At 51.4% G+C, this 25,096-nt stretch overlaps 1 protein-coding gene across 1 annotated transcript; it reads left to right on the forward strand.

Moving 5' to 3' along the window:
* The first annotated feature begins 217 nt into the window (after window positions 1-217).
* Wnt10a (Wnt family member 10A) lies at window positions 218-12,684 on the forward strand. Its single transcript, NM_001108227.2, has 4 exons — window positions 218-978; window positions 1,969-2,231; window positions 9,172-9,551; window positions 11,625-12,684. The coding sequence occupies exons 1-4, from the start codon at window positions 866-868 to the stop codon at window positions 12,120-12,122; spliced, it is 1,254 nt and encodes a 417-aa protein (NP_001101697.1). The 5' UTR covers window positions 218-865; the 3' UTR covers window positions 12,123-12,684.
* The last annotated feature ends 12,412 nt before the right edge of the window (window positions 12,685-25,096 follow it).

Consider the following 25,096-nt stretch of genomic DNA (forward strand, 5'->3'; position numbering starts at 1 on the left):
GCAATCTGGGGGAAGTCCCTCCTGAAGCAGAGTAGGCAAAACGGAGGGGCTGGCCTCGCCCCTCCAGCCCCGCAGGTGTGTGCTGGGTGGGTTGGGACACTCCCCTGCAGCTGTGTCTCAGCTTCAGTGGGGCACACACAACTCGGGTTAACAAACAGACCGGCGCCCGAAGTCTCCCAGTGCATGGGGCCAATAGCCCAGACGCCAGGACCTTTCCTTCCTTCACCCTTTGCACGCGTTTCCCCTCCCCCCAACACACAGGGCGCTAGTCCTATACGGACTCAGTGGCCTCGGGGACGGAGCGTGCCACCCCCTGTCGTGACGTCACTTGGGGTAGAACCCTTAGACACTACATGGGGGTTGGGGGGAGCAGAGCTCCCAGAGTCAGGACAGTCACTCACTCTCCAAGCGGTGGGGCTGGGCCAGACAGTACCGCCCCCACCGCGCCCGCCTCGCACACCCTCGGAAGCGCAGGCTCGCAGCGCGGCGCTGGGGGGGGGGCTGCTCCCCAGAACCTCGGCCTCCAGTCCCCAGCCCGCTGTACCTCCTTACCCTCTAGAGGCCCCCCTTTACCCTCTAGAGGCATCAGGAGTTGTCGCAAGGGGCCCTTGGGAAATTCCCTGGACCCCTGTGCCAGGAGGTGCCCGGTTCGCCCGCTCCCCATCCACCCCCCCGAGGGCGGTGCCCGGGGGCGCTGCCCCATGGAGCGGGGAGGCGGGCGCCGTCTGCTGCGGGAGCTGTGACCTGAGTAGGAGCTGTGTGTCGCAGCCACCCCACCCCTGCCGATCATGCGCCGGCGACCCTGGTTCGCCAGTCCCACTGGGCTGTGAGCCCCCCACTCCTGGCCTGTCACGGCCCGCGCGCCATGGGCAGCGCCCACCCTCGCCCCTGGCTGCGGCTCCCACCAGGGCCCCAGCCGCGGCCTGAGCTCTGGGCGCTCCTGTTCTTCCTACTGCTGCTGGCTGCTGCTGTGCCCAGGTGAGCCCTCACCTCATGCTCCGCCCTCTTGGAGAGCTAGGACCCCCCAGGCCCGCTCCGGTGCTCTTGCTGGGGAAGGGACCCTGAAATGAACGGGGAGAGAGCCACAGAAAAGTGCTGGTGTCCAATCAAAGATAGTGAGCTGCCTCCAAAGAAGAGGTTGGATTGGTGACAGGATATGGGCAATCCAGGGAGATAGGGAAGTGCCCAGGTGAGTGATGGCAGCTAGGTTGGGAGGTGGGTATTCGGGGAATGAGTGCGGGTTAGGAGTTCTTCCCACCCTCGGGCAATGAACCCCTATTCTAAGTTCAAACTTACTCATTTCACCTTGCAGGCCACCCCCACCCCCATGAGAGAAAGAACAGAGGGGTTGGAGGGGGTTTCCGCATCTCAGGTGGGGTCAAGTGAGAGACTGCCACTAAAAGGACGTGTGTGTGTGTGTGTGTGTGTGTGTGTGTGTGTGTGTGTGTGTAAGCTGGGCTGGGTAAGCGGCAGTTTACATATATCCATGTATGCCTGTGAGACTATGGGCCAATGTATGTTAGGGCAAGCATGTGTGTGAATATTCCTCTGTGTGTGTGTGTGTGTGTGTGTGTGTGTGCATGTGTGTATTTATAACTGTCTGAGGAAGTATGGTAGTGGTAAGTGCTCTGGGTCTCTGTTCCCACCATTACGTGTGCAGGAGTGTGCCTGAAGAAATGCCAGTTGCTGAAACATAGCTTTGGAGCAGGCTTCTGGGGCTCCCTTTGAGGCATCTGTGCCTGGAGAGGAACTTCTAAAATACTGAGTACATACATTTACCTCCGTGGGTGTGCAGCTGGGTGGGTTGTGTTGGAATGGATGAGGAGAGGCATGTATTCCTGGGCCTGACTGTAAGAACCAGGGGTTGGGGGAGAGTGATTATGGCCTGTAGGACAGAATGTGTGTTATTAAACAGGCCCTCACAGTCTCCCACAAAATGCTTATCCACCCCACCCCATATGCCTGCAGGTCAGCACCCAACGACATCCTGGGCCTCCGCCTACCCCCAGAGCCTGTGCTCAACGCCAACACAGTGTGCCTGACATTGCCCGGCCTGAGCCGGCGGCAGATGGAGGTGTGTGTGCGTCACCCTGACGTGGCCGCCTCTGCTATCCAGGGCATCCAGATCGCCATCCATGAGTGCCAGCATCAGTTCCGGGACCAGCGCTGGAACTGTTCCAGCCTGGAGACTCGGAACAAAGTCCCCTACGAGAGCCCCATCTTCAGCAGAGGTAGCTGCCCCTCATTCCAAACTCTTGTCCTTCCAGCAGAGGACCTGTACCCTAGAACTTGCTAGCTGTTCCTAATGAACTCTCAGGATGCTATCTCTAAGACCCGTGTATCTACCAGTCATGTGCTTTCTGGGGAGTGGGGTCAGAAACATGGGCCAGAATCGCCTCTAATTGAGGGTGACAGGTCCCAAGCCTGAGAACAATACTGTTGGCTTATCCCTCTATGCTACGTACCTCATGCTTCAGACCCAGAAAATAACCCTATCATCTTCCCCAATTTATCTTTTACTTAGAAAATGGCCTTAAGGTTGGAGAGCCTGTGGGGGAGGAGTGTAGAGAAGGGGCGGGGGTGAGACCTTTCTGTCACAGGGACGAGTAGGGAAGCCTGGGCAGGTGAACGGCCCGGACTCCTGTAGAGGCTCTGCCCGCTGCGGCAGGGTCCTTCTCACCGCCCCCTAAGCCCCTTCTGAATCAGAGTACTGGGTGTGTGCCTGCTTGTGAGCAGTGGCTCCTGCCCGGCAAGTCTAACAGCTTCATCAAGCCCTGCTTCCCCCTAGTGCTCTGAGGAGCCTTGTCCTCTCTCCCCAACCTGATGACCGAGGTCCTCCTAGACAGTCCCCAGAATGGCTAAGCTGTGGGTGGCAGGTAGTTTTGTTGTTTGTCTCAACTCCCACTCACCTCCTAGCCGAGGCCTTGAATCAGGTCTCTGGGGGCAAGATAGGTATCAGTTTCTTCTCTCAGCTATTGACAGCGTGGGGACCTGGTAGCCTTGGCTCCTTAGGGTCAGACAGATTCTAGTTGGTAGTGGAGGAGGGGCATAGCCTTAGCTTCTAGGGCTTCTGCGGGGAGCCAGGCTTTAAGGTACCCAAACTTTAGAAAGAACCTAGTCAGGTTTTCGTCCCCTTTCAGTAAGACCCTTGCTTGAACCCCTTGGGCCCCCCAAGTCAGGGGCCACTTCAGCCTCCCCCCTGCTCAACCCCAGGCCGCTGCCCCGCCCCTGCGCGCTCCCTCCTGCCTCCCCCGCGCGCCTCGGGCGCTGTTTCTACCCGGCGGAGCCCAGCCCGACGCGTGTGGCGGCATGCAGCCGCGAACTAATCCCCGCGGGCCGCGGCAGACTGCTCCGTGCGGCTCTGAGAGCACTCCCCTCCCTTCTCGCCCCGCGCTAGCGTCCCTCCCGCCCTGCACAGTGATATCCCCTCTTGCCAGCTGGGGAATACCGCAAGCGATCCCCTGTCCACAGGCCTGCTCCACTCCCTCTGCAGGACATGACCCACCCCCACCACCCACCCCTTACCACCCGCGCTGTCTGACACCCAGTAGCAGACAGGCCTCAGCATCTTCCAGGCTCCGGCTGGGCTAGGCCGGTGTTCACCGCCTCCAAACCACCCTCTGCCACACTAGGGTTGCTAGGTCACCTATGCTCCCCACAGCTGCATTTCTTCCTGGACTCTGCTTCCGCTTCTGCACACGGAGGGGCTCTGGCTTTGAGGGTCTTTCCCTTGCTACACCGAGAGAGATGAGCCGGGGCTAACTCTTCAGTTCTCTCCTTGGCCTTATCCCCTCCGCCCCCACCACCAATCCTGCTGACCTCTCTAGCGTGAATCCAGGCGTCCTGATGGGATTTCCCCATCAGGCCGCTGCTACCTGGTGAAGGACCTAGGGTCTCTGAAAGTTAGGGGCAAGTTTGGAGCGATAGAGCCGCGCGAGTTTGGCATGGGGCCAGATGCTCTGGGTTCACCTGCAGTTTAATAAGCGGGAGGTGAGCTGGGGGGGACGGTGGGGAGAGAGGTTAGGGGTGGAGGGGGAGACTTGCCAGGGCTAGCCAGGGCGGGGTGGCACCCAGTACTGAGAGGGGGGCGGGACTGAGGCTCCTGGACTCAGTCAGCCAGTGGGGCTGGGTTCCATCCCTAGGCTTGGAACCCCGCCCTACCTCAGTGGCTTGTGCCCCCCCTCCATCCGTTGCAACACCTCATTTCTACCTCTCCTTCCTTAGTGGGAAAGGCAAGGCAATTGCCATTCTCCCAACCCCGTTTGCCTTACTACTGTCACTGAGCCTGCCTTCATCTCTAGCTAGGTCCATCCTCCTTCTGGCTCATAGTCCTTTTTTTTTTTTTCTTTTCCCTCTTCTTCAGGACCAACTAAAATTTGAATCCCAGCAGCCATCTCTTGGTGGAGGCCAGCCCCTGGTTATCTGATTCCTTTCTCTTTCTCATCCAGATCACTGTGGAGCCTATTGACCTGCTTCTACACACACACACACACACACACACACACACCAGTATTATGCTATCAAAGGGCTGACCCCTCTGATCCGAGGAGCTTCTTTTTTTTTTTTTTTTTTTTTTTTTTTTTTTTTTTTTTGGTTCTCTTTTTTGGAGCTGGGGACCGAACCCAGGGCCTTGCGCTTCATAGGCAAGCGCTCTACCACTGAGCTAAATCCCCAACACCCCCCCCCCCCAGGAGCTTCTTTAAAAATCCACCCTGCCATTATTAATTTCAGGGACTGCTGAGGGTGAGTGGGGAGGTTCCTTAGGCTTTTCTATGGCACTGATGTTACTGCCACACTATCTTCACAGAAACCTCCCCAAGATAGGTTGAACTGGACATATAGATGTGTCTGAGGAAGAAAGGAGGGTAAAGGGTACTGAGGGAGACAAACCGGGGAATATAACCTGGCCAAAGAGAGGTGCTGTGGACCAGAGGGAACTGTGGGGGATAGGCACAAGTCTCTAAGAGGCTTGACAGAGTCGGGGGAAGAAAGTTGTGAGAGGGCCCTAAATTGATGCTGGCTTCTCTGCCCATCCCCCAAATGCAAAGATGACCTGGTGTCTGGGGCACTGATACCTTCAGCATTTGGTCCTATGAACCCAGACTAGACAGGGGGTGAACAGAGAACTCCCTCCACTTGTCCCTCAGGAGGCTGGGTGAGATTTGAGGAAGAAGGTTGGGGGGGGGGCTTAAGTCTTTGTGTGGCAGGAATGAGAGGCACGAGAGACAAGACAGGGATGGGGAAAGTGTGTTAGACCACAAAGCTTGTCCAGGGAGCTACCACTATTAAGAGCTGCTGTCCCTAAGGCCCAGCCACATTTGGAATGGATGAAAGAAGGGGCCTGTCATCCAACCAGCAAACCAGGTTCCCTGCCCAGGAGAAACTAGCAGTTTAAGTAGCCACAACACTGTCCCACTGCTCTTTCTTTCCTAATGTTTTAGAGACTTGGCTTTAGTTTCGTTTGAGACCGGAATTTTAAGAGCAGGCATCCAGGGTTTAGGGAATGCAGTGACATTCGGATTGGGAAATGAAGGCACAGATGATCAAATCTCAGGGTCATCTAAAGCCTTTGTATTCTGATGATGTTCCAATAAATTAGCAAACTGTATTAAGCATGTAGTTGGTGCTGGGAATTGCACTAAGACATGGTATCATGTTTTGGGGTCCTCAAGTTGTCCCCACTTTGTAGGTCCTATTGCCATCTTTATAAGTGAAGCAGAAAGAGGTTGGATAATTTGTCATTAGTCATACAGGCTATAAATGAGCTGGAGGGCCAGGACTACTTCATGCAGTTCACCTACACTGCCTTCCAAACTACAAGGCTAATATGAATGTCACCATTGTATGTGTGTTCCAAGTGCGTTCCAAGTACTCCAAGAAGTGAAGCCCACATACCTATGTTTGTGTGAACAAACTCTGTATCTTGCCTAAGTGTTCCCACATACACACAACTCTCTCTCTCTCTCTCTCTCTCTCTCTCTCTCTCTCTCTCTCTCTCTCTCTCTCCCCCCAAGCTTAGGAGCATGCATAGGTTATTTGTAAGGAGTGAATGGCAACCAGACCTCTATTCTTGGCCCCTCCTTCTTTGACTTGAATGGGAAGAGCTTAAACTGCTCTGGTCAGTCCTCGTTCCCACTGGCCCCTAAATCATCTTCCCTTCATACTCCCCTGTCTTCCAAGCTTACTCCCCCGCCCCCTTCCTGGCCTGTTGGCTGGCTGTGGCCTATAGTAGCAGCTGACTCCACTTAGATGCTGGCAGTCTCTGTCCCAGATCAAAGGCAGGGCGGCTAATTGTGCATCTTAACAAGCCCCCCCCCTGCTCAGGGCAGCCCAGCTGGCCATGGCCCCACCCTTTTCCCCCTCCAGCTGGCCAGATGGCACTGTGCCTGCATCTGCCCCAGACAGTTGGGGCCAAGACCGAAACTGGGGCCCTGAATGGGAGCTGGGGCAGACCCGATGGGCAGGACTTCTCTGAGCATGGATGCTTAAAGAGTGACCAGGCATGCCTTGGTCACCTGTACACGTGGTTGTGACAGCTGTCAGAAACTTGGAGTGGTATAGGGAAAGGTTGTATGGGGTATAGAGTTCTCCAAGATTGCGAATTACATTTCCCCAGATTCTTCTACACTTGTCTTAACCATGATAAAACCTTGAAGGTGTAATTGCCCCTGAATTATCTCTGAATGGGATATCTGGGTTTCTTTCTCAGCAGGAGGATTCTGTTGGAGCCAATGTCCCTCAGCAGAAAGCTGCTGGCCCAGGGAGCTGGGAGAGCTAAGTGGGGTCTCAGTTCCATAACTTCTGTGACCCCAGGGGTTTCCCAGTTGGTAGCATGTGTGTGTGTGTGTGTGTGTGTGTGTGTGTGTGTGTATGTGTGTGTGTGTGTGTGTGTGTGTGTGTGTGTGTGTTCTGTGCTTAGCCTGAGGTCTAGGCTGTCTCTGGAGGTCTGAGTATTGCCACGTGTCCTAAAGCAGACAGGCTGATGGCTGGCAGCAATAGGAGACAAGCTTAGAGCTCTAAAGATAAAAGGCAGGGGATAAATGCAGGGTACATGTCCTGGAGTTTTGGGTCTACCCTTTAGCCTTAGGCTCCACCAGCTCTCAGCAGTTTCTGCTCCCCTGAAGCCTGTGCCAAGTTCCAGCATCCTCTTTGAAGGCTACAGATCAATCTTTATCCCCTCCTGTCTGGTCCTAGCCAGGCTCCTGTTACCAGGATGTCAAGAGCCAGAAAGAGAAGAGGGAGAATCTGCTTCATAGGCTTCTGCTAATCCAAATGATTTGTTTTAGACATGGGTCATGAGCTGCTAGCCTTTGTCTTTGATTGGGGTGAAACAAAAAGCAATGATGTAAAAAGAAAATGTGGCAGGTTGAATGAGATCAGACCGCAAGAACAGTTCAATAATCGCAGTGTTTATGTAGAGCTTATTATCAACAAGACAGTGCTCCAAGCGCTTTGTATTTAATAACGTTCAATTCTCGAAACAACAATTGTCTAGATAATGATAACACTTGTTCACAAAGAAGGAAACTGAGGTACAAAGAGATTAGTTCTCTTGGCCAAGGTCATATGGTTATTAATAACTGGCCAGTAGAAGAGTCAAGATCTGAAACACTGGCAATATGATTGCAGAAATCAGATCTTACCTGCTAGAGAGCCCATTATTATAATTTGTCTGGGCAAGAAGAAGAGATTTTGCTTTGTGATGTAGCTGGGTGAAGCTTACAGCAGGAAGGGCTACGGGGTTTGGTTCTGTCCAGGACCAGATAGATAGCTCTCTAGATCCTGTAAGGCCTCTGAGAACATGTCCTCCTAGTCTTTGATGGGAGGATGCTGCCAATTTTTCTGAATCTCTGACATTTTCCAAGGACATCACCCTCCTGCAACAGGGGTCCATGGCACAAGTAGATTCTTCCCTTTGTGTGTGGAAGGATGTGGGAAGGAAGGGAGGGTTGCAGGGGTGGGAGTGGGGCTTCTCTCATTGCCTGTCCTCTCCAGGGTCCAGAGACTTGTTCTAAAACTTGCTTTGAGCTAGTTCTTTCTGGGTGGAGAATTAGTAAGAGTTAGCCTACAGGTCTGAGAGCTGGACCATCTCTTTGAGTAGGTCTATCCTGGTACAGGTCCAGGGTCCTCTTAGGAGAAGGCTCAGGCTGCTGTACCCAAAAGGAAAACAGTATAAACATGCACTGGGCCAAGCTAGCACATCCCAAGGCCTTTGAGTGTCTCAATCAGAGAGAGTTCTTTTACCCTCTAAGCCTCCAATGAAAAGCAGACTCTGCCTTCCCACTCAGTTTGCAGCCCTGCTACATGCCAGATGGCACTTAAGACACTATGTTCACCTGCACCACCCTTCAGGTGTTTCCAGCTGTCCAAAACAGGACAAAGGCAGGGTGGCTGGGGCAGGAGAAAGCATTCGCTTCTGCTTTCAGCTATGTCTTGTCAACCAGGATAAAAACCATCAGGGAGGGAGGGTTCCAGGCTGTGCTTAAAGTGAGTATACAGCAGCCCATTTTCTGGAGTAGGGTATAGTAAGGGCAGATGATGTGGTCTTATCCCCCTGCCCATTGGCATCTCCTAAGGCCTGGAATTCCACCACTTGTAATTTATTCTTTGGGTTAAACTTTGCTCTCTTTCTCTAGGCTATGTTAAGATGGCAGGTATCACCCTGGAAAGGTAATAGATTAAGTGCCTGATCTGAAAAAGAATGCATTTGCCAGGCACTTTCTGCCCTGGAGGGGAGATCTAGACGTACAAATTCCAAACTTGCTAAGGAGGTGTTAAAGAAAAAGGGAAGGGGGTGTGATTCTCCCCTCCTCTGTCCACCCCCTTTCTGCCCCAGTGACTCAATCTCATAGCATGCTAGTAAGCCACCTGCCGGACAACTATACCCCAGCCCTACTGTAAGGACCACGTTTTTCTGGTGTCTCGTCACAGCTTTTCTTTTTCCTTAATGGTTTATTCTCTTTATTTTATGCACAATTGGTATTTCGCTCGCATGTATGTCTGTGTGAGGGTGTCAGATCCCGAGGGAACTAGAGTTCAGATAGTTACAAGCTGCACAGGTGTGAACTGCCAGGTGGGTGTCAGGAATTGAACACAGGACTTGAGAAGAGCAGCTAGTACTCTTAGCTATTAACCGCTGAGCCATCTCTCCCAACCCCGTTCCACACACAGGTTTTCGAGAGAGTGCTTTCGCCTACGCCATAGCAGCTGCCGGGGTGGTGCACGCAGTGTCCAACGCGTGCGCCCTGGGTAAACTGAAGGCTTGCGGTTGCGATGCCTCCAGGCGTGGGGACGAAGAGGCCTTTCGTCGGAAGCTGCACCGCTTGCAGCTGGACGCCCTACAGCGCGGAAAGGGCTTGAGCCACGGGGTCCCGGAGCACCCTGCCATACCCCCTGCCAGCCCAGGCCTGCAGGACTCCTGGGAGTGGGGTGGCTGCAGTCCGGATGTGGGCTTTGGAGAACGCTTCTCCAAGGACTTTCTGGACTCCCGAGAGCCTCACAGAGACATCCACGCACGCATGAGACTCCACAACAACCGTGTGGGCAGGCAGGTGAGAGTCGTGGTCAGTCCCCCAACCCCTGCGCGTCCCCGCGCGGCAAAGCGGGCGGGCTCAGCATCCACTCAGGTAACTCCCCTTCTTGGAATCACTCTACTTCCCCAATCCAGTCACCTCACAGTCATCTCCTTGCAAGAACGCAGTGGGGAGCAACTGCTGTGCTCTGAGCACCTGGAAGATGGGATTGAAACAGCCTTTTCCTTAGAGGGCATACCCCACTCCTTCTCTATTTTCTCTGATGACCAACCCAGAAAGGAGTAGGCTGGCAGTCAGAACCAGGGCTAATACAGTCTCCTTCTCTGTGGAGGCAGAACTTTGAACAAAATCATCCACCATGTGTCCCAGCTCTGAGTGTCTCTAGGAGCTTGAGGTCACCATCTTCGGCTTTCGATTCAGTCTCCCAGGAGGGGATTCTCACAGACTGAGGACCTTCTCTTTCCTTTTTCTGGACGGCTCATAACTACCTTAAAGTGTAAAAGGAACACCGCTAATAATACACACATATGCAGACACACAAACACAAAGGCAGGAAAGGGATAGCTGGTTAAGTTATCAAACCTTACTGTTCAGGCATTTTTCCTGAGCTCTCAGTCTACTTATGCAGACCTATGATGTCAACCCTCCTAATAACAAGTGCTCTGATGTGGAAACCAAGGCAGGGAATGACTAAGAACCTCGCTGGAGGTGGGAAAGGTGGCAGAGAGGCAGACTCCATCCCCAGCCAATGGAGTTGTATCTCAGCACTTTCCTGGCAGTTCCCGTACTCATTCCTCGTCTGATCCTCCCTTGTCTGCTCGAGCCAGTTTTGGGCTTCCTCTCACTCTGCTCTTTCCCCCTAGGCTTCTTAGCCCACTCCGGTTCACCTTTGTTCTCCACAGCTGATTCAGCAGTTCCCATCTTCACTTAGAGTGAGGTGAATTGAGGTGCAGGCTTACCCTCTGGTCCTATCCAGCTCCCACCCAGGCATGCCCTGTGCAAGGGGCTCCTTTCCCAAGCTCCTGATACCACCCAGCCCAGACCAAAAGTGCCTCCTCCTTGTCCTTGTTAAACTGGTTAATTAATGGCTGCGGCCTGTGGGAAGCAGATGTTCTGGGGCTGTTGGCCCAGGGAAGCTTTGGTGTGGGGGTGTGGGGTGGGATAGAATGGGGGAGGGGGTTCCCACGTGGTGCTGACACCGCAGGCCACACATGCAGGCTGTGCAGTCCCCTAATACCTAGCACAGTGGGAACCCTCACTTAGGGCCTTCTGAACCAGTTTTGAAGGCCCCAGAGCTTGCTTTTCTTAAGAGTATTTGGGGGCCATGGTTGGAGAATGTGAACAAATTTCAATGTGGGGTACCTTGTGAGGGTAACACTAAGGGGTTCTATGGAGGAGATTATTATAGAACAAGTTGAATACTAGGTGAGTGCAAGCAGGCTTCCTTTAGAGACATGGGAACTCTTCTGCTTCCATAGAGCTGACAATTTGACTGTCTGGGTTGTCGGATGGGAGGGGCGGGGGGGGGATCTGCACTCAGGGAATCCTTGGCACCTGCTGTCACTCAGTATAAACAGGGCAAATTCAAGTTGGTATAATGGGAGGGGTTTGACTCCTTAGTTCCTGTCCTTTCTCCTTCTCAACTCCCTGCAAAGACCTGTAGGGCACAGCTGGGGATGGTGGTGGGAGTGGTGGAAGAGGGGATCTTTCTTGCTCACTGCCTGGAGGGAGGCCAAAGGCTTTGGGGTTGAGATGTAGGGGAGCAGGCAATTCCTTGCTCCGGAGAAGGGAGAGGGAATTTCCCTGAACATTTGGGATCCTCAGGGCTCAGGAAGCAAGAATCCCCAGGCCCAAGGACCCCCATGCAGTTAGTTGCTAGAAAGACTGGCAGGGAAGGAAGGAGCTCGAAGGAGGGAATTCCCCCGGGGCCGAGCCGGATAGGAAGTGGTGAATGGATGGGCTGCAGAAGAGCGGGAAGAAATTCTAAGCCTCTGTTTCGGTGCAATGGGAGCCGGTTTCCAGCCTCTATGGCTGGAGGAGGGCTGGAACAGTGGACGCCGTCCTCATCCCTCTCGGTGCCTCCCTCTGCAGGCGGTGATGGAGAACATGCGGCGAAAGTGCAAGTGCCACGGCACCTCAGGCAGCTGCCAGCTCAAGACCTGCTGGCAGGTGACGCCGGAGTTCCGCACAGTGGGGGCGCTGCTGCGCAACCGCTTCCACCGCGCCACGCTCATCCGGCCGCACAACCGCAACGGTGGCCAGTTGGAGCCCGGCCTCGCGGGAGCACCCTCGCCAGCACCGGGTACTCCAGGGCTGCGCCGTAGGGCCAGTCACTCCGACCTGGTCTACTTTGAGAAATCGCCCGACTTCTGTGAGCGCGAGCCTCGTCTGGACTCGGCAGGCACTGTGGGGCGCCTGTGCAATAAGAGCAGCACGGGTCCAGACAGCTGCGGCAGCATGTGCTGTGGCCGCGGTCACAACATTCTGCGCCAGACGCGCAGCGAGCGCTGCCACTGTCGTTTCCACTGGTGCTGCTTCGTGGTCTGCGAAGAATGCCGCATCACTGAGTGGGTCAGCGTCTGCAAGTGAGCGGGCCCAAGCTCCTCTGGGTCTCAAGAAAGGTTCTCCTCCTGGTGCCTGGCTTCTGCCATTAGCGACCTGGGCCAGGCAGCAGCAGCCTTGGCTCCTGAGAGAGATGGTTGACTCTTAACAGCCCTGAGGGTCTGCAATCACCGGACAGTCCAGATCTGACTGACGTCCATCTACTCACTTCTGTGGGTTCCCCTCTTTCTGTTCCTAGCTCAGGCAGGTGGGGGTGGTAGTGGAGACTGCCCCACACCCTAGGACATGTCACCAAAGCAGCCCAGCCTGGCAGGCCCACCGCCTGTCAACTCTTCTCCCCTTCTCCAGCAGTGTTGGGCAATGCACTGAAGCTGGTGGGCACTGGGAAGAAAACGCAGAAATGGGCGTCATTAGGCTGAAGTGTCTTTCTAAGGGCTCTAGATCTCCCCCTCCACAGACTTCTGCTCCTGTCTTTTTCACTTAACGGATATTTATTTTACACTCTCTTTTTGACACTCTCTGGGGAAAAAGAAGCCTCTGGGAGTTTACAGGCTGATTAAGGGACATGGACAATAAACCAGTAAACACAAACAAGGTTATTCCAGGCAGTGTTATGGGTTATGGGGAAAACTAATCAGGGCTGGGGGTATACACTGATTTGTGGGAAATAGAGACCTTTGTGCTGAAACTGTCAGCCAGGGAGACTTCTGAATTGTGATAGACAGGCTGTGACCTGCAAGGGGAGAGAGAGCCATGGGAAGGTGGGGAAGGGCTTTTCAGACCAGCTATAGAAACCCAAAGCTCTGAGGGGAGAGAGACCTCCACGAGTTGAAAGATCAGCAGAGCAGCCTCTGCCTTTGGAGATTAGAAATCAAGGACTGATAGGAGAGGCCAGAGGACAGGGTAGCCATCAGTACCAGGTTTTATTGAAGAGAAATTTGCAGAGTCTCTTAAGTAGACAGCGGTTGTGCACTGGTTCCCACATGTATGGGGGTCTGGCTGAAATGGAGAAAAGATGACAGCCGGAAAGGATGTTATGGGATGGGGACTACGACTAATACCTAGCTGAGGCCTGAGTTTGGATGGCAGCAGTAGGGATGTCTAGAAGGACCCAGGGACCCAGAGTCCTCAGTGCCAGGATTCTAACCGCCCACTTTGTACCGGAGCTCTTTGCCACAAGCCAGGACGAGTGGCTGTGCCCAGCAGCAACCGATGGCAGAGACAGGAGGCACTCTGAGAGAAGTAATCCCGGGCAAGACCCAGCTCAACCCAGTCAGCGCCCCAGGGAGCAGGTGGGGCCAGGAGGTGCGGCTGGGAATAGGGTGGTGGCAGACTCGCCGCCGTCTGGAGCTGGGCTCTGGAGTCTAGGCAGGGAAGCTTGGGGTGCATAGGAAGCCATTCCGAGCCCTTCATTCCCCCAGAGCCACAGAGGAAACTCCAGTTAGTGAAAACATCCCCACTAGGACTCTGCTAAGCTAGAATTGGGTCGTGCTTGCTTGTATCCATTGTGGTTCAACCCTGACGACTTTCTAGAACAGACCCCCAGGATCTGGTTCACACAGGTTTATCTACTTCATCCAGCCTATTGCTCAGTTACGGCCCTTGCTGGATGTCTCTATTTATCACCTAATGGCATCCATCTTGATAAGCCAAGCACAACAAAGTCTTATCCCAAAGGCCAGTTTGCACAGAGACCCCCACCCCCACCCACTGTTTCCTTGCTGCTATCCCCTGAGGGGTTGATTCTGAAACCAAACTCGTCCTGTTGGCTCTCTAACTTGCTCTCAGCTCCCTGCTGTTTGCTCCATTTCAGCAGCCCCTAGGCGTGCCTAAGGCACCGGGCCCTCTCCAGTGCTTAGTTCTGTTGCCTCAGTAGAGACTTGGGGTTCTCTCCCCACCCCCACCCCTAAACAGTTCCAAAGGCAGGTGGGTGAGAGTCTCAGAGGGAGGAGGGGTAGGCAGGAACAGACAGACACACCTGCCTCATTCCTTTCCTCTTGTTCATCCTGGAGAGAACTCTAGGGGCTGGGTTCCCCCCTTCTTCCCTCCCATCCTAGGGAGGAAGAGAGGTGCGCTGGGGGAATTGGAGGGTAGAGGGATAGTCCCACCCCTAGCAGCATTCACTGCAGCATTAACTTTGACCTCTGCCTTTTGGGGCTTGGGGAAGTGAGTTATCGGATGGAGTTTGGGAATAAGGGGGAAGTTGCACACTGTAGAACATGTTGCCTGGGGAGAGAGAGAGAGAGAGAGAGAGAGAGAGAGAGAGAGAGAGAGAGAGAGAGAGAAGGGCAGAGGTAGGGCAGGGAACTGGACACTGAGCTTCAAGGGACCCCAGTGGTCAGAATCAATGGTCTGATGTATGCTAGTGTGACCTGTAAAGTTGGGAAAGGGGCAAAATTATTGTTTCCCCAAGCCACCGTCACACAGCCTCCCTGGTCTGGACCACAAGGCTGGGCCTGTGATAGCAGAGTGGCCTATGGGACTCCTTAGAGGGAGGTGTGGAGGCGATGCAGGTGGGAGGGTGGGTGCTGTGCTTGCGCACGCTGGCTGGAGCCTACAGCGGGAAGCGCGTACTGGTTGAAAACAAGTGGAAATGGGATTCTGAAATGAATGCAAGCCCAGGGCGAAGGTGGGCTGGAGAACTCGCCCGCTGCGAAATTTGGAATGGGAACAGAAAGTGACCAGGGATTCTTCCAAGGAAGAAAAGACCTCCCTCCTTCCCGTGCACTTTCGACCTGGTTGTCTTTTTTTCAAAGGCAGAACTGAGGACTAATGTCGAGAAAGGAGGGAGGTAGGGATCTAACTAACAGCAAATGGTGTACTGATGGACAGAGTGCTGGCTTTAGAGGTCAGGGAGAAACGGCCGGCTGGAGTAGGATGAGGATCCAGGCATCTGGCTTTTCAGTCGCCAGGGGTCCTCAAGGAGGAGGGCACTCAACAATAGACTTGCCATCTGTAGAGGAAGTACCTGGGCGAGAAGCATGGTCAAGGCCATCATCCAGGAGCTCCTTCAATCTTTCTCTGAATTAATGCTCCCCCAGCTCGCCTCCGGCAGGGGGCCTTCCACCCTGGAGAGTGGCCAGGCTCCAGTCGCAGCCCCCCTCCTCCCTCCCCCCTCCTCTCCTGTGGTTGCCGGCAGCTGCCTGCGGTCGCCCCATCCCTTGTGCTCAAGGCACGGGGACTTTCCAACAGGGGAAAAAATGACTTAATGAGAGTGGGAGCCGGGGGCGGGAGGGACAGGTCCCTGTAATCACAGCTCCACTGTGGGGCCTGCCTACCTCCCGGTCCTTCCCAGCTTCCTGCTGCCAGCGCCCGCCTTGGGTTCTGCTGGGGGAGGGGGACAGGCTGGCGACCCGGAGATCCTTGTTCAGGTGGTAGGATCTCTGGGGCCCTTGGGCTGCCTTTTCTTTCTGAAAAGGCATGAGTTGCTTGAGGGAAGAACCCGGGACACCCCAGAATCCCTCTCTGGATCCTGTCCAGAATGAATTCGAAGAGTAAGGGGTACCAAAGAGAACCCTTTGCTGTTTCGAGACTGCGCACTTCGCAACGCCCCCGGTTGCCGTGGCAACCAGGGCAGCCGAGGTGTGTCCGTAGGCTTGGGAGATGTCCCCCCCCCCCTCTTACACGCCGCCTGCAGGGCCAGGCCCCGCTGCTGTGGTGCGCGGGGGTGGGGGTGTGCCGTTACCATGGCAAGGGTGAGCTAGAAGGGCACATTCTTCCCCAGGGTGGGAGCGCCCTGGGGACACGAGAAGGGGGGTGACGGGGGCGGCAGAAAGGGGAGCAGAGGATGGTCAGAACAAGGGAGGAGTTTCGGACAAGATGAACCAGGGTTTCTAAGGTTGGGGTGGGGAGTTTGGAATCTGTCCTCTCTCCTACTCCTGCTCTTCTGAGGTGTCCTCCTCCTGCTGCTGAACCCGTCTTGGGGTTCAAAGCCCCGAGGCCTCCGTTTCCAAGGAAAGAACTTCCAATAATCGACCAAACCCCTTTTGACTATTCCTGGTCGGGGTTTTGACTATTCCTTGTCGGGCCTGTGGAGCTAAGAGGCCTGTCCCACTCCACTCCCAGTAGCGCTGAAGCCCAGACTTCTAGCCATTGCCCTGAAATTAAGCCCCTTGCCCGCCTCTGTGCCACCCGCCCGGCCTCTGCCTGCACAGCAGGAATATCTTGGAGACCTCGAGAAGGCTGGGGGATGGGGACAGCAGGCACATCACGAGGTTGAGATCCTGAGGGTGTCCTTGACCCCAGGGTCCTCATCTGGAACTCGGGCTGCAGCTGTGTGTGTGTGTGTGTGTGTGTGTGTGTGTGTGTGTGTGTGTGTGTTGCAACGTCTGGGATCCAAGGCTGTGTGTACTCAAAAAGTTCAAGGCTCCTGTAGCCTATTCTCTTTTCCACCGCAGGCTGCCGCGTGGGTCTCTCCTGGCCCCACGCCCTGACCGATGGACCCAGCTTGGTTTTGCTGAGCCAACCACAGGGCAGCCTCCAGCAAGTAACTGATGTTTTGTGGAAATCCCTAAACGGCGCCCTCTTTGGGCTTAAGAGTTCTTTCCCCCTTTCTGTCCAGCAAAGGAAAACAATCAGGGAGTCTGCATAGAATCCATTGGAGCGTTCTGCCACCACCCTGTCCCCTGCCGTTCTTTCTCTCTATCCTGCGGGCCAGTCTGCAGGGGCTCCAGTAAAGCTTCGCGCCTCCCGCAGTCCAGCTACTCACATCTGGTTGGCAGCTGGGAACCGCCCACCACAAACTACTGAGGACATGGCGCCCTCTGTTGGTGCGAACTGGAGAAGCATTAGCTTTCAGGCCTGTGTTGTGTTCCTCTGCGGCAGAGGGTCCAGGGTTTCCACTCCTGATGCATTGGCCTCGGGTACCAATCATTTCTTTGCCTGTGGGAAACCCTACACACTCTGACTCGCGTCGCTCCAAAAATCCTACCATACAGGCTCTTTGTTTTCTGCCCGACACGATCTTGCTGACCCTCTGTTCTGCATGCGTGTGTGCCTAAAACCCAGCCTAGTGACTTAGCTAAGGTCGCAAGCTCTGACTTCAGGATGTCATTTCACGCCCCACGATGACTGCCCACCCCCAGCTTTCCCGAGCTTAATGTAAAAGTCCTAAATTAGGAACATGGTTACATAAATAACGACATATTTGTTATTTAATTCCTTGCTCTGTCCTTTAAATGAAGTGGTTGAAGTATAGTTAGCGGTTGATTTGGTGATGCAGTGTTTGCTCTACCTGGGAAAGGGTACATTAACAAAAAATATCACGATACAGGGTCTCCCTTTAATGTAAAGAAATCGGACAGGCATCCAAGAGCTGAATTATTTGGGTTGAGGGATTATAGGTGGTTTAAAATTTGTTCACTGGCTACTCGGGGGTCATGATGGGCAGCAAGATGGCTTCCGCCACCAGGGTCGTGCAGGTAGTGAAGCCACATGCTCCGTTAATAAAGTTCCCTAATAGAAGAGACAAACCTAAGCTCAGTGCCTCAGACGCTTTGAGCTTTGAGATCTGCTGCGCTACCCTCCCACTCCTCTGTAATTTCCCAGCATTCTTTTTTTTTTTTTTTTCCGGAGCTGGGGACCGAACCCAGGGCCTTGCGCTTGCTAGGCAAGTGCTCTACCGCTGAGCTAAATCCCCAACCCCAATTTCCCAGCATTCTAAAGGAAATTTGTCCCCAAATTTACTGGTGCATCAGGGGCCACCAGACACTGCAGAATTAATAAAATCATTACCTCAGAAATACAGGAGGAAACCTATGTCTCAGGAGGAAATGGAATTTATCCAGCGTGGGGGTCCAGAGTGATCGTCGTTGTGGCTGCTGCTTGTCACCAGGCAGAAGGATTAGCTTTACAATAAAGGACTTCCACAATGTCAAATGAAAAGTCATATATTAAACAACCTTAATAAATGTCCTGTAAGCAGAATGAAGTATAGAAACTCCAGGCGGTCACTTGAATCTCCTACCTTATGTATCTTGGTCACTTCCCCACAAGCTGGCCTATACACTTATGAAAGTCTACATTTTTATATATTTGGTTGTGAGCCTAGCCTTTAACGGCTGAGCCATCTCTCCAGCCCAAGTCTACATTTTTTTTTTTTTTTGGTTCTTTTTTTCGGAGCTGGGGACCGAACCCAGGGCCTTGTGCTTCCTAGGCAAGCGCTCTACCACTGAGCTAAATCCCCAGCCCCCCAAGTCTACATTTTTAAATGCTAGCCTGTTAACTTACTCTTGATTATGAAGTGTTACCAGTGATGAGCTATTAAAAGCACATGGTATCTAAAAAAAAAAAAATTTGTTCACTGTTTATCAGTATTTTTCTTTTGTTTAAAATGAGCCTATTTTACTTGGTCATCGTAATGATTCCATACACTGAATATTTTGGTCCAAAAGCGAATATTTTGGTCACACTATCTTTTTGAAAAGGTTTAAAACACTCTAGGGGAGGAGGCAGTTAGATATCTATGAGTTTGAGGTTAGCCTGGTCTAAATATCTAGTTCTGGCCAGTCAAGGCTACATAGAGAACCTTGGCTTTTTTTTTTTTTAACGGAGGTGTATAACAACAACAACAACAACAGCAACAACAGCAGCAACAACAGCAGCAACAACAGCAGCAACAACAGCAGCAACAACAGCAGCAACAACAGCAGCAACAACAGTGCCTGCAGTGACCCACGGAGGCCAGAAGAGGGCTTCAATTCCCTGAAACTGGATGCCAGGCAGCTGTGAAAGGCAGCAACATGAGGGCTGGACCTAAACCCAGGTGGTTTGGAAGAGTAGTTCTTGCTCCTAACCAGAGAGCGGTCTCTCCAGTTACCTCTGGTCAGTCCTAAAAAAAATACATACATACATGCAATACTCAATGGACTCATATTTATAGATTTATCCTCACCCCCGCCTCTCTTTCTCTCTGTCTGTCTCTGTCTCTCTGACTCTGACTCTGTCTGTCTCTGTCTGTCTGTCTGTCTGTCTGTCTGTCTCTCCCTCCCTCCTTCCATCCTATAGATCTGGATATAGAACTCTCAGCTCCCTCTCCAGCACCATGCCTTCCTGCCTGCTGCCAAACTTCTGAAGTGTAAGCCAGCCCCAATTACATGGCTTCCTTTATAAAAATTGCCGTAGTCGTGGTTTCTCTTCACAGGAATAAAACCCTAAGAGAGACAGACCTTGAGTCAGGGATGTACCCAGTGTTGTCTGTAATGATGGAATTATTATTCTCCTCTAAGACTTCTGTATAAAGATGCTGCCACAAGGAGCAACACAGAAAATTGGTGAAAAGTCTCACACTTTCTCCTTGTTCTTCGGTCCACTCGGTCTTTGCACCAATGTGCATCTGCTGCCCTATCTTGTGACCCTTTAGTGTTTTTGGACATCCTTCCGCCTGGTTTCCCTCTCACTCTTCCCTGTCTCAGGGATTCTTTACTCTCCTCTGCCTGCCTGCACTCCAGATACTGGCGATTGAATCCAGAACTTCACAAATACTAGGCGAGGAGGATCTACCACTGAGACACACTGCTAGTCCCACGTTTGCCTTTGGAAACTATTTGAAGGATACAGAAATGCTAGAACAGTGGAACAGAGAATGTGTGCCTTTGTCGAACCACAGGAGTAAGTTGCCCAGGTGTAACCTTGTCATCCCTAGTGCTCTAGGATATGTGTTCTTCAAATAGACACTCTCCTTCTAGCCCAACATGATGCTCCCAATCAGGAAATTAGCCTTGCTTCACCAGTGCTGCCGGACTCCCAGCCCTTGTTAGACTTCTGTCATTTTGGGCCAGTGCTATTTTCTGGAACAAAAGGCTCTAGTCCTGAATTATTCATCCCATTGAATTCTGTCTTTCCAGTGTCCTTCCATCCGACATAATAGCAACACTTTACTTTCACGACCAGGACAATTTAGAAGATTACAGACCCGTTGTGTTGTAGAACATTCCTCCATGTGGATTTGTCTGTTGTTTTCATGACTAAATGTGGGTTATGCATCTTTGGCAACAATACTACAGATGTTAAATCTTTCTCTCATTGCCCTATTATTTATTCCGATGCTTAAAATTCCCTCGATTTGCTCCAGTTGCCAAGCTGGTTTCTGTCTCTGTGAATTTATTGAGCACTTCCTTATCTTATGGCCTGGTGTTTTCTCTGCCCCAGTCTTGACACCAGTCATTTTTGACAAGCAACACTTTTTTCTCTTGATGGTAGATTAAACGTGGAAACTGACACTTGCATTCCAGGTCAGCTCGCTGTTCCTGGGGTGCCACTGCCTCCAGAACTCTCAGTTGACAGTGTTAGGAAATATGTTTAATCATATAAACAGCTGTCTCTGTGCTGGTCAAGCTATCATCTCTCCAACCATCCAACCTATTGGTCATCACTGACCCATGAAGAAAATAATGGCCTCACCTTTAATTCTCCCACAAACCAGTTTTCACTTTCTCTTTTTTTCCCTTTTGTATTTCGTTCTCTCTCCTTGCCACTGTCACTTCATTGACTCCCCTTACAGGTGTTATTGCCCTCCATTCTAGGCTTCCAGAACCTCTGCTCTCCCATAGTTCCCTTTGCCTACAGCAGGGATATCCTAGCACATCATTTCGGTCTGCCTATATCAAGAGTTTGTTTGTTTGTTGTTTGTTTGTTTGTTTTGTTTTGTAGATTCATTTATTTGTTTTAGGTAAGTACACTGTAGCTGTCCTCAGACACATCAGAAGAAGGCACCAGATCCCATTACAGATGGTCGTGAACCACCATGTGGTTGCTGGGAATTGAACTCAGGACCTCTGGAAGAGCAGTAGTGCTCTTAACTGCTGAGCCACCTCTCCAGCCCCAGCTCTGTGTTTCTAATATGAGGGCTAGAATTGAGTACATAGTAGATGCTCAATAAATATGGTTGAATGAAGAAATAAATGAACAGCTATGGAAATGACTGCTAATCTGTCTTTGGCCCGGCTGTCCTTCTTAAGATCTTTTCTGAAATGCTACCCGCCAGCTAGATGTGTAAGCACTGCAAAGCAAGCTTTATTAATGCAAATTCGTTATTTAGCTGTGTATTTGCTAATCTAAGAACGGAGCACTTTTTTCCTCACAGCTATTCTTTTTTTGGATGTTTCGTCATTCCTGGTACACAACAGACACTTAATATGTGCTGAGTCAATGAAGGCCTGTTCCCTTTAAGCCAGTTCCCTGCAAATGACTCTTTTCCTCTTGTAACATCATCTTCCCACCACCCAGTGCCAGAGTTGCTGTCACCTTGGACTCGCCTGCCTGTTTTCTTTTCCTTATTCACATCAACGGACATCCCATTCCTGAGTCAATGCTCTCTGGACCGCTCGTTCTCTTCTCCCTCTTCAATCTATCGTCATTAGAACCTTCTAGCTTCCTCTTCCATAACATGCATGCCGTGTCCTCCCACTGAAGCTCTCAATGGATCTCTGTACTAATTAAGGCTCTTAATTGCAGACAACAGAAATGGAGTCTGATTCACTTACAAGGAAGAAGAATTTCCTGAATGATATTGAGTAACTCCCAGAGTTGACGGGAAACTCAGGAATCAAGTTTGTGGCCTAGAGTTGTAAATCAGTTGGTAGAGGGCTTTTGCAGTTGACCTGAAGACCTGAGATTGATTCCTAGCACCACAGAAAACTATGTATAACAGTGATGCATGTCTGGGAGGCTGAGCTAGGAGGACCAGAAGTTCAAGTCGTAGGCCAGTCTGGGGTAGATGAGAATATCTTTTTTATTAATTGATTTATTTTTAAATTTTACATGCATTGGTATTTTGTCTGCATTTGTGAAGGTGTCTGGTTCCTTAGAACTAGAGTTACAGGCAGTGGTGGTGTATCATGTAGGTGGTGAGAATTGAACTCAGGTCCTCTGGAAGAGCAGCCAGTGCTCTTAACCATTGGCCCATCTCCCAAGGATAAAGAATGTCTTTAAAACAAACAAACAAACAAACAAACAAACAAACATCAATCTAGAGAAGTGGGTAGGAGCTGAAAAAAACTCAGGCACCTGAAACATCAACCAAGTCCAGTCTCAGGAGGACGTGGGATAGCAGGCTGCAGAGGCTGAGTCTTCAAAGAGCTACAGCTACTGATACAGCTACAGTGACAGCAACAGAGACAGCTACTGCTACAGTGACAGTGACAGCTACAGCTACAGCTACAGTGACAGCAACAGCTACAGCTACAGTGACAGCTACTGCTAGAGCTACCCCTCAGACAGCTACCTCAGCCTGGACACAGCCCGTTGCTGTTTCTGCAGTGAACTGTAAAGCAGGATGACTCTCTGAGTCACTTGTAAAGATCCAGGGTCCTGAGTGGGAGCATTGGTTGACCTTCCTGCCAGTGGCCAGGGGAACAATTTCCCCTAAAGAAATTTCCACTCTAGAGCACTTGCCTAGCGAGCGCAAGGCCCTGGGTTTGGTCCCCAGCTCCGAAAAAAAGAAAAAAGAAAAAGAAAAAAAAAAAGAAATTTCCACTCAGAGGATTGTCTAGCACAGAATAGGAGATCTGATGATGAGCCCCGCTGTGCACCCATACATAGGCCTTTGGGTATGCCGCTGGGGCCCTCCACCATCTTCCAGGATCACTCTCATTCTCTCCCTTGCACACAGAGTTCCTCTGAAGCACAACTGCACGTCCTTCCTGCCTCAGCTCCTTCAGCAGCTGGTCTCCCATGACCCCTGCCTCCACCTGTGTGCTGTCTCCTCCGTCTGGATCCGGGCTGACCCTAGGTTCTGTGGTCTGCGTATGAGGTGGCTGCGTTGGACTCATTCTATTTCTCATTACCCTCATGACCTGGGACAAGATTAACTTTTCAGGTCTCCCTATTGCCTCTGCTATACGCAAATAAAAGCACCCATCTCCCAGAATTATTAATAATATCTTAAAGCATTTTTTATTTTACATATATGAATACACTGTAGCTGTCTTCAGACACACCAGAAGAAGGCATCAGATCCCACTACAGATCTCTCCAGTTCTTTTTTTTCGGAGCTGAGGACCGAACCCAGGGCCTTGCGCTTCCTAGGTAAGCGCTCTACCACTGAGCTAAATCCCCAGCCCCCAGTTCTTTAATGGAGTTTTTACTCCCTCTCTCTCTCTCTCTCTCTCTCTCTCTCTCTCTCTCTCTCTCTCTCTCTCTCTCTGTGTGTGTGTGTGTGTGTAGGTTAGAGAACAACCTTATGGAATTGATTCTTTCAACCTTTGCATAGGAAACTCAGGTCATCAGACTTAGCATTAGGCAATCACTTTTACCCACTGAGTCATCTTACCAGTTCCCCCATGGTATTTTTTTCAATTAAAAAGACGGGGTTGGGGATTTAGCTCAGTGGTAGAGCGCTTGCCTAGGAAGCGCAAGGCCCTGGGTTCGGTCCCCAGCTCCGAAAAAAAGAACCAAAAAAAACAAAAAAAAAAAAAGACTTCATGTGTGTGTGTGTGTGTGTGTGTGTGTGTGTGTTTGTATATGTTTATGTGTTTGTGTATGTATATGTGTTGTGTATGTATATGTGTTTGTGTATGTATATGTGTTTGTGTATGTTTATGTGTTTGTGTATGTATATGTGTTTGTGTATGTATATGTGTTTGTGTATGTATATGTGTTTGTGTATGTATATGTGTTTGTGTATGTTTATGTGTTTGTGTATGTATATGTGTTTGTGTATGTTTATGTGTTTGTGTATGTGTTGTGTATGTATATGTGTTTGTGTATGTTGTGTTTGTGTTTGTGTATGTATATCTATATGCATTTGTATATGTGTATGTATACGTGCTTGTGTATGTATATTGTATATACGTATGTGTGTGTATATGTGTATATGCACCACTTGAGTGCCTGCCCCAGTATAGGCCTGAAGGGAGAACAAGATCCCTTGGAACTGGAGTTACACACATAGCAAATCATAATGTGGGTGCTGGGAATTGAACCTGGTGCTCTGCCAGAGCAGCCAGTGCTCTTAACCTACAAGCCACCTGCTTATCCTGCCTGCTTCTCCTAGAATTATTTTTAAAGGCAAGGTCACTGTGTATTCCAGGTTGGCCACAAACTCTAATTCTCCTGCCTGTGTTTTCTGGGAACTGGAATTACAGGCATAAGCCATCATATTTAGCTTACAATGACTCTGAATATATTATGCCAAAAAGTCTTCATTTGTCTGTATTGAGTGGGACTCCTAAGGACTCCACATTTATGAAGAACGAGACTTACATATTTACATTTCTGGGAGTCCTGTTTTTATCAGTGTCACACGGGTTTAATGGCATCTATGTAATGGGACTTCTTGGCAGAACTACTTTGTTCTGTCGGGCAATACTGCCTCCTCCTGGTGGAACTTTCGGATTCTTGAGCCTTGTGCTTTAAGCTACATGGCACCAGGAATCTTTTGGATGTCTATATTTAGGGTCTGGGGTTGAGTAAACACGTATAGTGGGGTGGGAGAGAGTGGTGAACACTGGACTGCTGGCAGGAGCAGAACCCCCACTCCCCACTTCACAGCTAATCAACAGGAGAATGGGGCCTTGCTGGGGGAGGGGCAGGATACCAGACGTAGAAGATGGGAGCCCACAAGGCTGGGCATGGCTATCCTATCGTTCAGTACATCCCCAGTGGGTGCACTGAAAATGTTTAAAATGCTTTCTCACCTCCAATGCAGAGGATGGGGCAGCCGGAGGGGAACAGAGAACACAGCCCACCTCAGAAGGACAGAAGGAGACCCTGAGGTGGGTAGCAGGCCTGTCCACATGAAAGTCAGCTCCCTGGGGGCCACTTCCTCCTGAAGGCAGGATTCACAGGGAGATCTTGGAGGTTGCAGCAGAGTGTAAACCATAGGATCCAGTTAAATCCTACAAAAGCAGGCAGAACAAATTCATATTAGAAGGCAGGACAGTGGTTACGCTTACAGCAGTAGGGCTGACTAGAAGGGAACATGGCCCTGGGAACTGGTATTACTCTATATATTGTGTTTATTTTGTGTAAACTGCAGGCACCTTTAAGAGGTGCACACTTTT

Source organism: Rattus norvegicus, chromosome 9 (assembly GCF_036323735.1).
Source record: "Rattus norvegicus strain BN/NHsdMcwi chromosome 9, GRCr8, whole genome shotgun sequence".
Classification (NCBI taxonomy): Eukaryota; Metazoa; Chordata; class Mammalia; order Rodentia; family Muridae; genus Rattus; species Rattus norvegicus.